Source organism: Saimiri boliviensis, chromosome 2 (genome assembly GCF_048565385.1).
Source record: "Saimiri boliviensis isolate mSaiBol1 chromosome 2, mSaiBol1.pri, whole genome shotgun sequence".
NCBI lineage: Eukaryota > Metazoa > Chordata > Mammalia > Primates > Cebidae > Saimiri > Saimiri boliviensis.
In genome coordinates this window covers 142,690,610-142,706,021 of record NC_133450.1, presented here as the reverse complement: position 1 = coordinate 142,706,021, position 15,412 = coordinate 142,690,610, and the positions used below count along the sequence as shown (strand labels likewise).

Below are 15,412 nucleotides of genomic sequence, written 5' to 3'. Positions count from 1 at the left end.
CAGCCCAGGGCTGCCCGATGCCATGTTGCTAACTAAGCAGCCTCTGCCCTGCCCGGGGCTGTGGCTACAGGAGCCCTCCCACACCTTCCTCCCATGCTTGCCTGGGAGGGAGGCAGAGAACCCCTCAGGCAGGCCCCTCCTGCCCCCCTACTCTGCACTCTCTGCAGAGCTGGCTTGGCTTCGTCAAAAGCAGGGCCCATCAGGGTGGAGGCGGCGATGTGTCAGCTGGTATTCAGGCTCTGGTTGTGCGCTTAGATGGCTCCCCCTCCCCATCTCCCCAAATCCACCCACCCACCCCGGTACCCACTGCTTGGGGCCTTCTGGGTGGCAGCACTTCACGGGGAGAGACCGAGGAGCAGCCCTGAGCCCTTGGCTGTGGGGGGTGGGGAAACTGACTCCACTTGACCCCCTCCCTCGTGCCGATGGGGCAGCCCCCACACCCATGGGCGCTGGCACCCCGGCAGGCCCCCGGGTTTTGGAAAAGGAAGCTGCAGCCCGGCTGCGCCTGACCGGAGCCGGCTGAGGATGCTCTCCAGGCGGAGGGACCCGCTGGCCCCCGGGCCGGGAGGCGATGTTTAGGCAGCGACCCCCCCGAGGCTGCCGGGGCCATCCTGGCCGCGGGCCCGCCGGGACGCCCCTGCTCGCCGCGCCCCTCCCCGGGCCGTGGCACGTCCCCCGAGCCGCGCAGTATTTCCTTCCTGCACCTTTAAGAAGACCGTTGCTCCGTGGTGGGATGGTGTGTTAAAGCCACACAGAGGAAGTTACGCAGCCCGGATCAGACCGAGAGATAAAAGCCCCGATGGTGATCGTGAGTGATGGCAAGAGGATTTAGCCTCGGCATTAACTTGGAGCGGAGTGCAGGGGGGCGGTGAAGCGCCCGCCATCTGGCCCGCGCCGCGCCGGGGGGATGCCCCGGCTCCCCGACGAGCCGCCGCGAAGCCCACCCGGGCCGGGGGCTGCTAGGCGCCCGAGCGCGGGTCCTCCCCGGGCCGCCCAGGGGGGCCAAAAAGTTTGCACTTGTTAGCGGCGACCTCCCGCTCGGCCCGGGCGGGCGATGCGGGCGGCTCGAGCGGCCCCCTCCCCCGGCCCGCGTCTCCGGGACGGCAGCGGGCGGCCCCCCCGGCGGCCGGAGGGCTCCCCGGCCCCGATCTGACGGCGGCGGCGGCCACAGCGGCGGGAGCGGCGCGGGGAAGGAGCTGCGGCTCGCAGCTCTCGGCCCGGGCCCCCACCCAGCGCCAGCCCGAGGCGGGAGGAGCAGCGCCGGAGGGTGGCGGTCCTCGGCCCTCCCGGGTCTCCGCGCCGGGAAGCCGCTCCGAGCCGGGGTAAGGCGGGCAGGGAGAGCCCGGGAGGCGGGCCGGGCGCGGGGGAGAGGCTTCAGCTTGGCCCGGCTGGTTTCATTTTTAAAGGGCTTCGGCGACCATGCAGGCTTGCCCGGGCCCAGGAGCCACTTACAGCCGCCCGGCAGAGGCTCGGATGAAAAAGTTGTTTGGTGGCGGCTGCTACGAGCCTGGAGTCGCCCTAGAGGGGTGTGTGAGGGTGCGTTCGTAGCAGCATCTTAAAGGGGTAGCTTGTCTTTCTGGCCGGCTTCCCCCGGGTCCTTTCCGTCGCGCGCGCGCGCGCGCGCGCGCGTGTGTGTGTGTGTGTGTGTGTGTATGTGTGTGTGGCGGGGAGGGTTGTCACAAGGATGCTCAGATGTGTTTAGGAAAAGGAAACTAACCCTGCTCCCGCGCCTCTCCCCCACCCCAATCCCACCGCCACCGCGGAGAGCCACCCCCATCCTGTGCTCTCCCATCTCTCTGCAAACTGGGAGGCTGTGAGTTGCACAGAGAAACTCCTGGCCAGCCCGGCCTCGGCTGGAAACTTCTCCCGGCGCCGGGAGGCGGTCGGAGGTGAGGGGGCGCAGGCACCTGCTCAAGGCCGGGGTAGAGTCGAACCTGGAACTGAGCGGCGCGCAGGTTGGGGGAGTAGAGGCGAAGGGAAGGCGGGAGGAGAGGACCACGGGCTCGCGGGGTCCGCCCGCTCCAGAGTAAGTTGGGCGGCTGGGCGGGGGGCGGCGGCGGCTGCGCCGGGGCAGACGATCCAGCCAGTTTCTGGGCGCTCTGCTCCGGGTCTTTTAATTAAGGGAGGCGGTGCCGAAAAAGTGGGCACCTCCGTTCCGGCCCGGCCTTTATTACGGGCTTAATGATTAATTGCTCCCGTGGCTTGCACGCAACTTTGGGAAGACAAAAAGCGGCCGCGGGGTTGCCGGGTCGTCGGTGTGCCGGGCACAGCGCTCGCAGCCGGCTCGAAGCGCAGACTAGATCCCGGCCCCGGCCTCGACCCCACCCTCCGCCCGCCGGGACCCACCCCGGGGCCTACTGCTCGCGCCCCGCCTCCCGCGCCCAACTTTCTGGGGCTCCCGAGGGCGGGGACTCAGGGCCCGGGGAAAGGACCCGCTCCGGAGCAGGGGGAAACCCGGGCCGCTGGAACTCGGACGCCCGCCGAGGCTGCGGTGAGCGCGGGGCGCCCACTGGACCCCGCTTGGGGCAGAGGACGGGAAGGTGACCTCTCGGAGCAAGCTCCCTTTCCCTCCCCGCATCCCCCACCCTCCCCCGAAGGCAGATTTCACCCCCTCCGCCCCCCTGCAGAGGACAGAGAGGGAACCTTGAGGTGGGCTGGGTTCCCCCTAACCCCAGGCCCCAGAAGCCCCCAGCGCCCTCCCTCCGGTGCCCCCAGGGGCCCTGCGCCCGGCAAGTTTCCCACACGGCGAGGGCGCAGCCGGCAACTCCGAGAGGAACCTGCTGGCGAGCCCAGCCAGCTCGGGAGGCGCTAATTCAATAAGACAGAGAGATCTGAGTTCAGAAATCCTGATAAAATCTAATTTTCGAGTTTTAATACCCTGGCTATCAGCCCCTCTCGGTTTCTGAGGACTCTTAAAAGAAAATAAAGCGCATTGATTCTATTTGTTTCTGGGAGCTGCAGTTTCTTAATAATATCAGGTGAAGATAAATTTTCCACGGAGAAAACGATCCACCGGGATGCAACCTCTTACTCTGAAATTTTCCCTGCGCTCTCCCCACTCTCTGCGCTCCTCCTCGTTATCCCGGGGAGTCCTGCGTCTCTCCCCCCTTCTCTTTTTTCTTTTTGGCAGAACTCGCCTGTAATATTCGTGCACTGAGCTCATAATTCCCCCTGCGATGCCAGCAACGCCCAATTGATTGACTAGTTGTAAACACATTTTTCCCCTGGCAGATTTTGTTGTTGGTGTTTTTTTTTTTTTTTTTTTTTTTTTTTAAATTTTCCAGGGAATGCGTGGCATTTAAGCCAACAGAACTGCAATTAATAGATTTGCGAGTTGCGCTCCGCGCGCCGCTCTCCCCAGCCTCCCGGCCTCCGGGCCTCGGTGCCTCCCCGCGCCTAGCGGCGTCCAGCGCCTTGCAAGCCCCGAGCAGCCGCAGGTCCTGCAGCTGAAGGAAGGCGGCAGCTGTGTCCTCCTTGCAAGCCGCAGCCCGGCGTCCTGGTTGTCCCAGCAGCCAGGAGCGCCCTACCTGTTAGTGAACAGCTGGGAGTCGACTGCTGGAAGGATTCATTAGGAACGTGCTGTGCTCTGGGCAGCTCGAGCTCGGGTAGAGGCATCCAAACCTTTGCCGGCCGCGCTATTTTATTTTTACTACATTTTCTCAGGTTGCAAAAATAGACACCGGGCACGTTCTTTCTGATAGTTTTGTAGCAAGGAGCGCCTTCAAGGCCGGGCAGGCTCTACAACAGGTTCCTCTTTAACCAGCCAGAGGTGAGACAGGGAAAATGGTCCTGGCTGGGTTCTCATTCATCTCCATCAGGAGCCTTTCATCCAGAGGGAGGGGCAGGGGTCGCCCTAACGCAGATGGATGAGTCCCGTGCATGGAGCCCTGGGGCCCTGGCTGGGGGCTGCTCCAAGCCTGAGGTGCTCAGGGCAGCAAGTGTCCGCCACTTCGGTTTGTCATTTTTGGCAGGAGCGTTTTTGTGTCTGGGTGGAGAATGGAGTTTCACGGAAACGCAGTTAACTCTTCAGGGGTCTTGCATGCACAGGTGCTGAAGAGGATGTCAGGGGAGAGCCGGGCCAGGTCGGACATGCAGGACGGTTTGGGAGGTCAAATGCAATCATCGGAGGCATAATAACCAGAATCATTAATCATGCTGGGGCTTCTGCTGTAACTTATTGCAGTAACCTTTGCCCTGTTGGCCGGTATTTTTGGCCAGAATCCCATGCTGGCTGGACTTGGGTTCTCCGGGTGACAGATTCAGTGTCTGGAACATAACACAGTACTGGAGTCCTGTTATTTCCCAATGTAACATTCATGTTACTGATATCTATTTTGATATGATATATTAGTTATATCTATTTTGATTTTAAATAATGATAGTAACCAGAAGCTTAAAATAGCAATAATCATCATAGCGACCCATTTATAGACGTACCTTCTAAGAATGATTGCAAAATGCTGGCTTCGATCAGAAAAATCGGATCTCACAAAACATTGTCACCTCTTCGTCAGTCTTCAATATCCCTAGTTTATTACAGTTAAAAAAATTAAATTAGCCATTTCAGATTGTGCCTATGATTGGAGAGTGATTTCTCCATGCCTGGCTCTTCATGGTTGGCCAGCATGAGGATCACTCTGTCCATCTGTACATATAGGTACGGGCTCAGCTGCACCTACACTTACAGTCTCATCTCTGCCTCTAACAACTTTGGCATTCTGACCTGTCAGTCACGATATTTTAAAGCAACCATTAAATCTTGGCTCCTGGGGATGCTTTAGAAAGTCTCTGACCCCCAAGCAGGAGCACTTCTGCTGAACTAACACTCCCATCAATGAGAGAAAAATGCATCACCTTTTAAATAGCATGCCTGATCTCCAAATGTGCAACTCCGATATTAATAAAAATAACCCAGTTTTCTCGAGAGACCTCGCTAATGCGGCCTCATCTTTTGCACATTTTGCCGGAGAGCTTTTGTTCTTATAGATCTCTATTCTCCCCGTCTTTAATTTGTTGCAGGTGTTGTTGCTAATGAGCTCTCTCTCTCTCTCTCTCTCTCTCTCTCTCTCTCTCTCTCTCCTTTCCTCTTACAATGAAAGACAAGCCAGACCCCAGGTACCTGGATGGATTGAGAGCTGAGATCTCAGAAACTTCATAATAAGTTGCCGATGGCTACCAGCCAAGGTCAGCTGGGCCCCATTAGTGCCGGCCCCCACCAAAGCAGAGCCAAATAGCCTTCTCCCCAGTTAACACCTCAGTAGATTTTTATTCTAGTCTAGTCACACAGTTGTTGCCACCTTAAGCCCATATGAAAGAAATCTCTTGTATTGGTCTGAGAAGCCAAGTCCAGTCCCAAAGAGGGAACATGTTTCCAGCTAACGTGTCTGCCTCCTGATTTTATTTTATCTCTACAACACAGGCTGGAAGGTTGTTCTGCAGTTGTGTTGAGCACCTCACCCACTAAGAGCCCTTTAAAGACCTGGATTGATTGGAAGGACAAAAATTAAAAGCAATCTGATCCGGCCTCATGCAGGATCCCTGCGGATTTTCTCCTCATCCCATTTCCATCCACTGTCACAATTTGAGAGTCTGCCTGATTTGATCAGCTTCACCTCCGGGGGAGGTGTGATGCCAAGGTTAGGAGGATGTGAAGTTATGGGCAACTTTCTGATCTGCCCATCAGGACTCTGAGAAACGCTGGCTCTGAATTTTCCATCTTGGCCTTTGGGAAACAACAAGTTCCTCGCTGTTTGCAAAGCTTCAGTGCTCGGGGCCCTGGGACACCCTGGCCACCCTCGCCTGGTCGATGTGGCATTTCCATGCTGAGCCCGAGAGTCCCGCCTGATCCCATCGCTGCCTCTCCAGGGCGTCGCTGGGCCGCGCCCCTGCGGACTGCGCAGCCATGCTGCACCTGCTGGCACTCTTCCTGCACTGCCTCCCGCTGGCCTCTGGGGACTACGACATCTGCAAATCCTGGGTGACCACGGATGAGGGCCCCACCTGGGAGTTCTACGCCTGCCAGCCCAAGGTGATGCGCCTGAAGGACTACGTCAAGGTGAAGGTGGAGCCCTCCGGCATCACGTGCGGAGACCCCCCTGAGAGGTTCTGCTCCCACGTAAGTCCCCTTGCTGCTCTTTTGTTTGCTCAGGCCAAGTGGGAGGAGGTCTGGAATCGTTCTTTGGGGTGGATGAACAGAGTGGTCGGACCAAGATGCAAGGCTGACTTTCCTGCATCTTGAACTGGGACCAGGTCTTTGTCCCACCTTGGAAATGTGTCAAAACAGAGGCTACCTTGAGGACACTGGGGTCATGTGACGTTGTTCTCTGGGGTAGGGGCATTCTCCACTAGCTGGCCACTAGATCGGTTCCCTTGGGAAGCCTGTAGTATTCAGCTCCCCAGCCTTGCAGGTAAGCCCCGCCTCCTGTGCAGGAAGTCAGCCTTCTGGGCGAGTGGGCGAGACACTACCTGCAACATGATGCTCCAGCCTCCCTCTGTTCATCCTTCCTGCGGTGCCACCTCTTGGCCAATCAGACCAATCCAGCAGACAGCACCGTGAAGCTGGAGCCTGCCAAGCCCTGAGCTGGCCCTTTGCACAGGGAGGTTTGACAAAGGCTCAGAGGGAATTCATGAAGGAGGAAGTTGGGGGTCAAGCCAGGATAGATGGTGCAGCTGGGTCCCCTTCCAGTTCCATTCCTACATGCGATGAGGATAGCCCCTACGTAAGTCAGGGAAAGGCAGACGTTCAGGGTTGTCCCTTGAGTCCCTAGTTAGAGAAGGAGGAGTCCCAGAGACACGGAGTACTTCAGTACTCAAGTCATGTTAACAGCAGCAACAGCAGAGATGCTGCGTGCGAGCTGCCTGAGTGTGTGGGCTGAGCCTGATGTCATTTCGAGGAGTCCTCCCCTCAGCTAGCCAGGTGGATTCCGTTGTATAAAGCAGGAGCGTCAGGGGTGGGCTCTGGCCCAGGGACGTCTGTGGGTTTCTGTTCTGTCATCTGCAAAAGGGGCACATGAAGAGCACACGCTCCTAGGGTCATTGTGAGGAGTTCGTGGTTGAATTAATGTAGGTAAAGTGTTCAGAATAGGACCTGACATAGAGCAGGTGCACCAGGTGTTAGTGGTTGTCATTCCAGTCACGCAGGTGGGGTCACTGAGGCAGCCCAGGGGTGACGGGGGACAGGTGAAGGCATCTGGCCAAGGTCACACTCCAGGAAGTGGCGAAGCTGTGATTCCAGCTTAGCGTGGCCCCAGTGTCTCTGAGCTAAGCTGCTTCCTGCTGGGACATGCTCTGGAGGCCGTCCCTGGAAGGGCAGGGCGGAGCAGGGTAAGGCAGTCAGGCTACGGGAGCTCACAGGAGGGGCTCGATGGCATCCCCGGGGCAGCTGGTGCCTCTGCATGTCCTCAGGGAGCCTCTAAGTCTCTGGGTTTATGGTGGGGCTGACCCAGTACCCCCACCTCAGACTCCTGAGGACTGAATCCCATGGGCTGGCTTTGGTCACATCACCGAGAAAGTAGCTTCTTACTCGGGGCTCGTCAGTGGTGATGAGACTGTCGCTGTGGGTGGCGGCTGGGCCAGGGCCAGCTGGGGAGAAGGAGAGGGAGGGAGGGAAGGAGAAGGTGGCAGGAAGCCAGGAGCTGGGACTGGATAGTCTCTGGCCATCACTGCCCCGGGGACCGCAGGACCGAGCGAGGGGGCTGGGCTCTGGAAGCCAGGAAGAAGGCCAGGCCGGGGCCAGTGCTGAGTTCGCCTCTCAGCCGGTGGGAGGGTTCTCCACATTCTCCCGGCACAGTCAACCTCTGCCTCTCGTATTAGAGTCTCGACTGTATTTTTTCTCTTAAATATTAATCACTGCCTTAATGTACTTGAGGGAGCAGTTAAATCATAATTCTAGGACCAGCTTCAGGTTGAGGACTTGAGGTGGGGAAATGACCCTCAGAGGCAAGTCTGAGACCCTCTCCTGGCCAATGCTGGCTAGGATGTCCTTGGCCCTGGACCTCTGCCCCACTCCCACCCTTAGACAGAGAACCCAGTGCAGTAGGCAGCTGCCCTGGGGAGGTGGTCACCCCTCCCAGTCCTGATGCCAATGCCAGCAGAGCCTCATCCTAGGCAGCAGTCCTCAAGCCCTGGGGTCTGGAAGAGTGCTCTCTCCCACTCCCTCCCCTGCCCCTCTCCTGGACAGACAGGTGTGGAAGGCAGGGCAGAAAGAACAGCATCTCCGCAGTCTCCCACATGGGCGCGTTCTCGGTGTCTCGCCACCTGTTTGATGGACTTAAATATTTCATCACGGGCTCCATCCAGCTCTGCTTTGATTACAAATGTGCGGCCGACGAGGATGGGGAGGCTTCCCAGCAGGTGGACGGCAGCCTTTGGAGGGGTGGCTTTGGAAAGCTGGTTTTTGGAGGGGGTGTCTTTGGAAGGCTGGTTTTTGGAGGGCTGGCTTTTGGAGGGCTGGTTTTTGGAGGGCTGGCTTTTGGAGGGCTGGCTTTAGAGGGTGGTTTTTGGAGGGCTGGCTTTGGAAGGCTGGTTTTTGGAGGGGTGGCTTCAGAGGGCTGGCTTTTGGAGGGCTGGCTTTGGAGTGTGGTTTTTGGAGGGTTGGCTTTGGAAGGCTGGGTTTTGGAAGGCTGGGTTTTGGAGTGCTGGGTTTTGGAGGGCTGGCTTTTGGAGGGGTGGTTTTTGGAGGGGGTGGTTTCTTCCAGACAGATCTGGGTTCAAACCCTGATGCCACAGTTTATTGTGGCTTCCCCTAGGAGGATCCAGGCAGGTCTCATTTAATCATTTCTAGGATCCTCTGAGGTGGGTCCTATTCTAATCTCATTTTAGGAATTACAAAGTGTTGCCTAAATCCCGCCAAGGTCACTCAGTTGAGGAGGCAGGCTGGGAACTGCCCGTGGCCAAGGCCCATGCCCACCCACCAGGTGGCACAGCCTCCCCTCTCTCAACTTCTGACCTCTCTGAGCTTCACTGTCTTCCTCTGCCCAGTAGAAACCATAACATAGGAGCGTCCCAGTGCTGGTGGGATGGTGCAGCCTGGCCATGCTGCCCTGCTACATGCTGGCACACAGGAGGTACTCAATGCACAGTACTGGTCACTGGCTTGTTACTGTAGTGATTATGGCCTCGGTGACTTTCCTGGCTTCTCTTCTTGCCCCGAGTCCTTTGCCTCTCCCCAGTCTTAAAGACGCCACGCCTTGTATTTCTAGTCTCTGCAGCGCCTGCAGCCCCAGCAGCTTTTGTTAACCAGCCACCAGGGGGCGCCCTCATGGTGGACAGATGCCCACTGCCTCCTTAGCTTTGCCATCACCCATGAGTCCTTGCTCCCCATGGCCCCTTCTGTGGCAGGTGCTAGGTGTGTCCCAACATCCAGCCTGTGGGAGCACAAGCCCTGCTGCACTCCGAGGGCACAAGAGGGGCCCGGGGGCAGACGGCCTTCTCAGATGCAGGGTGCAGACCCCCTCTCTCTCCCCCAGGCTTCCTGTCCTTCGGCAAGGCCACCTGAGAACTGAATTGTAAATTCCAGCCTTGCAAGGAAGGGGAGGAGGCTGAAAGACAAGATAAATGAATAAATAAAAACCTATTGGCTCTAAATGCACCATGAGAATTAATAGGGATGAGCTCTCAACCGAGGATTCTTGGGCAAGGACGAAATTGCAATGAGGGCTGTGGGGGAAGAGAGGTGGCCCCCACCCCAATTCCCAGGGCCTGCTCTAGAGGTCAGCCGGGCAAGTCTGCAGGCCAGGAAGGAGGCGGGAAGGGCAGCCGGCAAAGGCGTCTCAGCCCCTCGAGGGGCAACTGCTGCTTGCAGGGCCCCTTTAAGATGTGGAGGGCATGACTGGCATTGGGAGGTGCCCATAGTGCTCTGCAAGGCACGTCTCCCATGGGCCACCTGTGCTCCCCTTCCTTTGTGCCTTGGAGACAAAAACTAGCCACCTGAGACTCAGGGGAGAGCTGACGGGCAGGAGAGAGAGATGGAGAGAGCCACTGCCCAGGTGGCAGGGTGCTAGGGGAATTCTGCAGCTCCCACTCAGAGCGGGTACCTGGTGCAGCACAGCCAGCCTCACCTTGAACCCCGGACCCCGCCCCACACCTGCTGAGCCAGAATCTGCCCTAACATGAAGTCTCTGGAGTGCTGGGGTGGGTTGGTCCACGGTGGTGGATGAAGCCTGTCATTCAGGAAGGGGTTGAAGGTCTGTGGGTCCCACGGGGTCTGTGCACGTTAATGGGAGAGGCATTGCTGAGGGGAGACGAGCCAGCAGGAGAGCAGGGCGGGGGTCCTGGGAATGAGGAGATGGAGCTGGAAGCAGAGATTCCCAGATGCGGGCCTCACTTGCCAAGGCAGGGGTCTGTGCTTCTGAGCAGGAGCCAGTGGAAGGTTCCAGAGAGAGGCAGCGCTTCCTCCTGATAAGAGCTACAGGCCCAGAATCTGAAGCCCTGAGCTCACATCCCAGTGTTGTTACTTGGGGTCTGGGTGGTCTGGGGTGAGTGATTCCAATTCTCCAAGCCTCAGTTTCCCTATCTGTAAAAGGGGTATGAAGGTGACTGCCTTGCCCACCTCACTGACTTCCTGGGAGAGGAAATGCCTCTCTCAACATACAGGAAGGTCCTTCGAGGAGACTGTAGGTTCTGTTCTAGTGTGAGACTTGAATGTTATTTTATCCACTCTTGATAAGCTGGATGTTTCCATACTGACATGGGTGAACATTGACATTTCAGCCATGCTGGAGACTCTGGCATACAGAGACACCTTGGCTTTGGTGGACAGGGAAGCCAAGGGCAGGCTGTGAATGTACATCTTCAAACACGCATCTTAGTTACAAAACCTGCTTTCGCTTCTCTGTGCCTCAGTTTACCCTGCTGCAGAGCAAATGGTTCCATTCCTCCACCAGGGGGTCTAGTGGGCTGATGAATGCAGACGGCAGGCAGGTCCTGGAGTCCTCCATCTACTCCCCACTGTAACATTGAACACCACATGCAGAATCAAGGTCACAGACGCCTTGCCTCCTCCCAGACCTCGATGATCATGAAATGTTTCCATCCAACAGTGCAGAGCTGGCCAGCCCGATGGCTCTGGCCTCCTTCCCGCTCTGTGTTTCTGGTCCCCAAACCCAGCCTCCTTCCTCTCACCATCACACCCCTCCAGGTGGCAGATGTTTCCAGGTCTGACCTCATGCCTGGCACAGTTGTGATGCAGAGTGAGATGATGACTAGAAAAAACTTAGGTGAAAAACAAGAGAAAACACAGCAGACATTGAAGACAACACCCAACTAACAGGAGTGGCGCCGGGACCTCATACAGTAGGAGCTAGAGACGGAGGAGGGCGCCTCTCCCCACGAGCCTTCCCAGTGCTCCAGCCTTGGCCCTGCGGTCTCCTTCACCCGAACACCTGCCCCTTCCTTCCTTTGTTTTCAAGGCTTCCACTTCTACCCGGATAACCCTGGCTCCTTTTTCAAGGTTCAGGTTGGACCCCACCTCCTCCTCCAGGAAGCCCTCTCTGACTCCCTTGCCCAGTGGGGTGAGGAGGCCTCCATATGGTCACATCATCCTGCTTACTGACTGGCCTGGTGTGGAAGAGCTCTGGCCCTAGGGATGGAGAGTTTAGAATCCTGTGCTGTGTGATCTTTGATGTGAGACCTAATCTCTCTGAACCTTAGTTTCTCAAATGGGAGTTATTACTAGAACGTGCATAGAAGACTGTCATGAGCACGGTGCCTGGCACATAGTAGGTGCTCACTGCGTGCTGGTTGTTGGGACCCATTCTCTCACTTTACATGTCTCCTTTCCCCCGGACTGTGAGCTCCTCAAAGGCAGGGCTGTCCTGCTATCTTTGCATCCCCAGCACCTCCCTCTGGGTTTGATCAGTGCCTAGAAAGCATTTCCTGAGTGAATGGATGTAAGGGAGGAAGTATGGTGTGATCCAGGAAGGCTTCTCAGAGGAGGCAGGATCAGGGCTGAGTCTTGAAGGAAAAACTGGGGTTTGGGTGAGGACAGAGGAGACCCTGGCAGCCACTGCTTCTCTCCACTGCAGCTCCTGTTCTGTGGGATATACATTTGGATGAAGCCGGGAGGTTTGCACAACTCTGTCCTTAGGTCAGATGCAAGTGACTTTGGCGCCTGAGCTGCACCTGCCGTTAAAGCCACTCAGTCTCTTGAAATGCCCGAGGCAGGGCCCAGCCTAGGACAAGAATATTTCCATGAAATGACATCTTGTTGTACAGCGAAGTCTCCCCCCGGGCAGCAGACAATGAGCAGTCGGAGGCCTGAGGCCCATGGGGTGAGATCCTTGCTTTTGACTTCCCTTGAGGGAAAGGGGTGGGGTCCAGACACCCCAAGGAGGACAGGCAGCTGTGGGAAAGGGCCAGAGGGGACATCTTTCCAAAGAATGTCAGAGACTTAGAGACCCCTGACCTTTCTGGTTTGTGTGCCCCCACCTTCCCAGGGCTGTCTGCCTCTAAGTTCCCCAGCCCCGATGTTCAGTCCATTTGCGCTTTTCTCATGGATGATAACAAGCTGCCTCCAGTCCCACCTGTGATGAGGCAGGCAGTGGACGGACGGACAGACAGACAGGCAGGCCGCACCACAACCAGGCTGCGGATGAGAACTTGAGCTTCAGGAGGGGGCAGACAGGGCTCGTGTGTATCCTGCACTTCTTGGATATAGGACTTGGGAAAAGTACCTGGTGGCTCTGAGCCTTGGTTTTTCACCTGAAACGGGGCGTGGCGCTGGACATGACCTCAAAGGAAGTGTGTACAAATGAGCTGAGAGCAGGCGTGTGATGCCCTCAGCTGATGCCAGCACAAAAGGAATGCTCAAAAAAAAAAAAAAAAAAAAAAAAACGGCTGGGCGCCACGCCTGTAATCCCAGCACTGTGGGTGGCCAAGGTGGACGGATCACCTGAGGTCAAAGTTCGAGACCAGCCTGGCCAATGTGGTGAAACCCCGTCTCTACTAAAAATACAAAAATTAACCAGGCATGGCGGCAGGCGCCTGTAATTCCAGCTACTCGGGAGGCTGAGGCAGGAGAATTGCTTGAACCTGGGAAGTGGAGGCTGCAGTGAACCTAGATTGCACCACTGCATTCCAGCCTGCGTGACAGAATGAGACTCCATCTCAAAAAAAAAAAAAAAAAATTTTTTTTTTTGTTTTTTGTTTTTTGTTTTTTTAATTCTAGAATTTAATTTGAGGGACTGAAGACCAAACCCACAGCCAGAGGCACAGGCCATGCGCTCAGAGGTGGGCCTTGCAGGATGGGAAGTATTCGGAGAGTGAGGGTCTGGGCAGAAGGAGTGGTGTGTGCAGAGACGCAGGGAAGGGGCGGGGTGATTGAAGGGGAGAGTGTGTGGGTGACAGAAAGGAGACAGTCCGTGCCCCTGCTCGCCTCATCCCAGGCCCCGTAGGGCTGTTACTGTGCATTTAACCAATGAGTATTCTGAGACTTCTCAAAGCCCATGGAGTGTTGGAGCTGGGATTCAGCCTGCCTGTGTCTGGCTCCTGGCGGCTCGCTAGGGTTAGCAGGGATTAGGCCATGGGCTCTGGAGGAGCGAGAGGGGCAGGAGGGCAGCTAAGGGACAGCGGTGGGAACCAGAGCGTGGAAGCTCTGCGCCGTGAGGCTGGTCCGGAGCTCACCAGGCTGGACCACGTGGGCGCTGAGCCGTGGCCTAGAGTTCCTGTGGCCAGCGCCCATGCAGGGCTCCTTTCTGGAGGGGCCAGGTGATGGGGAATGGGAGGATCGGCAGGTCATGCAGGCACCGGTTCTGTTCGGCTTTGGTTTGCGGGATCTGATTTGTTTTTCAGCAGCAGCAGATTTGCTTAAATATATGAAAATGTGTTTCTAATTCTCCGAGCACACACCAACTGCTGGCGGGGGAGAGGGTGGCACACAGGAGCAGAATGAATGCAGAGGAGAGCCAGAGTTCTAGGCCCTGGCTGCTGAGAGACCAAAGATACACCCCCAGCCTCAGTTTCCCCAACAGAGCAACAGTGGGGCTTGGCTACATTAACCAGTGCATCCGACGTTCCCTGGTGATTGCCAGGTACATTCTGAGAGTTTAGGGAAATTCAGATTGGTCAGAGACAAAATGAAACAACACAGTAGACTCCAGTGCAGAGACAGGGGTCCAGGATGTACACCCGGGGTCCAGCATAACTGTAAGCATTTTTAACAAGATTGAAAAACATTGCTTCAACTGAGGTGAAATTCACATAACATAAAATTACCAATTAAAAAAATGTTTTGACGGGTGCAGTGGCTCATACCTATAACTCCAGCACTTTGGGAAGCCAAGGCCAGAGGATCACTTGAGGCCAAGAGTTTGAGACCAGCCTGGGCAACATACTGAGACCCCATCTCTTAAAAAAAAAAAGAAAAAAAAGTATTATTGTGTCTAACATAAAACTTGCCTTTTAAACTAGTTTGCAATATACAAATCAGTGGCATGTAGCACATTCACAGTGTTACACAATCACCATCTCCACCTAGTCCCAACACATTTTCACCACCCCAATAAAAAAACCCTGTGCCCATAGGTACTCCCCATCACCTTCCTGCACCCCCGGCAAGCACTATGAGTCTATTTTTTTTCTCCATGAATTTACCTATTCTAGACATTTCATACATATGGAATCAGGCAATATCAGACTCTTTATGACGGCCTTCTTTCACTTAGCATAATGTTTTCAAGATTCTTCCACATTGTCACATGAATCAATACTTCCTTCCTTTTGACGGCTGCGTAATATGCCATCGTGTGGACACACCGTATTTTGTGTATCCGTTCCCTAACTGATGGACATTTGAGCCCCTTCCGCTTTCTGGCTATTAGGAGTGATACTGCTGTGAACATTTGGCTCCCAGTTTTTGTGTGTGTGTATGTTTTCATTTCTTTTGGGTGTCTACCTAAAAGTGGAGTTTCTGAGTCACAGGGTAATTCTACGTTTAACGTTTGGGGAACCACCAAACTGTTTTCTACAGATGCTGCCCCTTTTACCTTCCCACCAGCAGTGCCCAAGACTTCCAGTTCCTCCACGTCTTTGTCAACACTTGTTATTTTCTGGTTTTGTTTTAGGACCCCTAGTGAGTGTGGGGCAGTACCTCATTATGGTCTTGATTTGCATTTCTCTGATGGTTAATGACGTGAGCAATCACGTGCTTATTAGTCATGGCTTTGTTTGTTTGTTTGTTTGTTTGTTTTTTGAGGCAGAGTCTCACTCTGTTGCCCAGGCTGGACTGCAGTGGTGCAATCTCGGCTCACTGCAACCTCCGTCTCCCAGGTTCAAATGATTCTGCTTCAGCCTCCCGAGTCGCTGGGATTACAGGTGTGCACCACCACACTCACCTAATTTTTGTGTTTTTAGTAGAGACACGGTTTTACCATGTTGCCCAGGCTGGTCTCGAACTCCTGGCCTCAAACGATCCACC

General features: G+C 55.8%; 1 protein-coding gene across 7 annotated transcripts in view; it reads left to right on the top strand.

The window, feature by feature from the left end:
- Positions 1-321: 321 nt before the first annotated feature.
- The window catches only part of NTNG2 (netrin G2), an 81,989-nt gene continuing 66,898 nt past the window's right edge, over positions 322-15,412 (top strand). For 3 of the 7 annotated variants that reach the window (XM_039461519.2, XM_039461517.2, XM_039461520.2), the window contains exons 1-2: positions 322-1,322; positions 5,420-6,115. In XM_039461519.2, the coding sequence (XP_039317453.1) occupies positions 5,903-6,115 (213 nt within the window). In that variant the 5' untranslated portion in view covers positions 322-1,322; positions 5,420-5,902. Of the gene's footprint in view, positions 1,323-1,352; positions 1,890-1,923; positions 2,027-5,099; positions 5,185-5,419; positions 6,116-15,412 lie in introns of those variants that run through there. The other 4 variants (XM_039461518.2, XM_074394583.1, XM_074394581.1 and 1 more) reach the window with 4 other exon arrangements.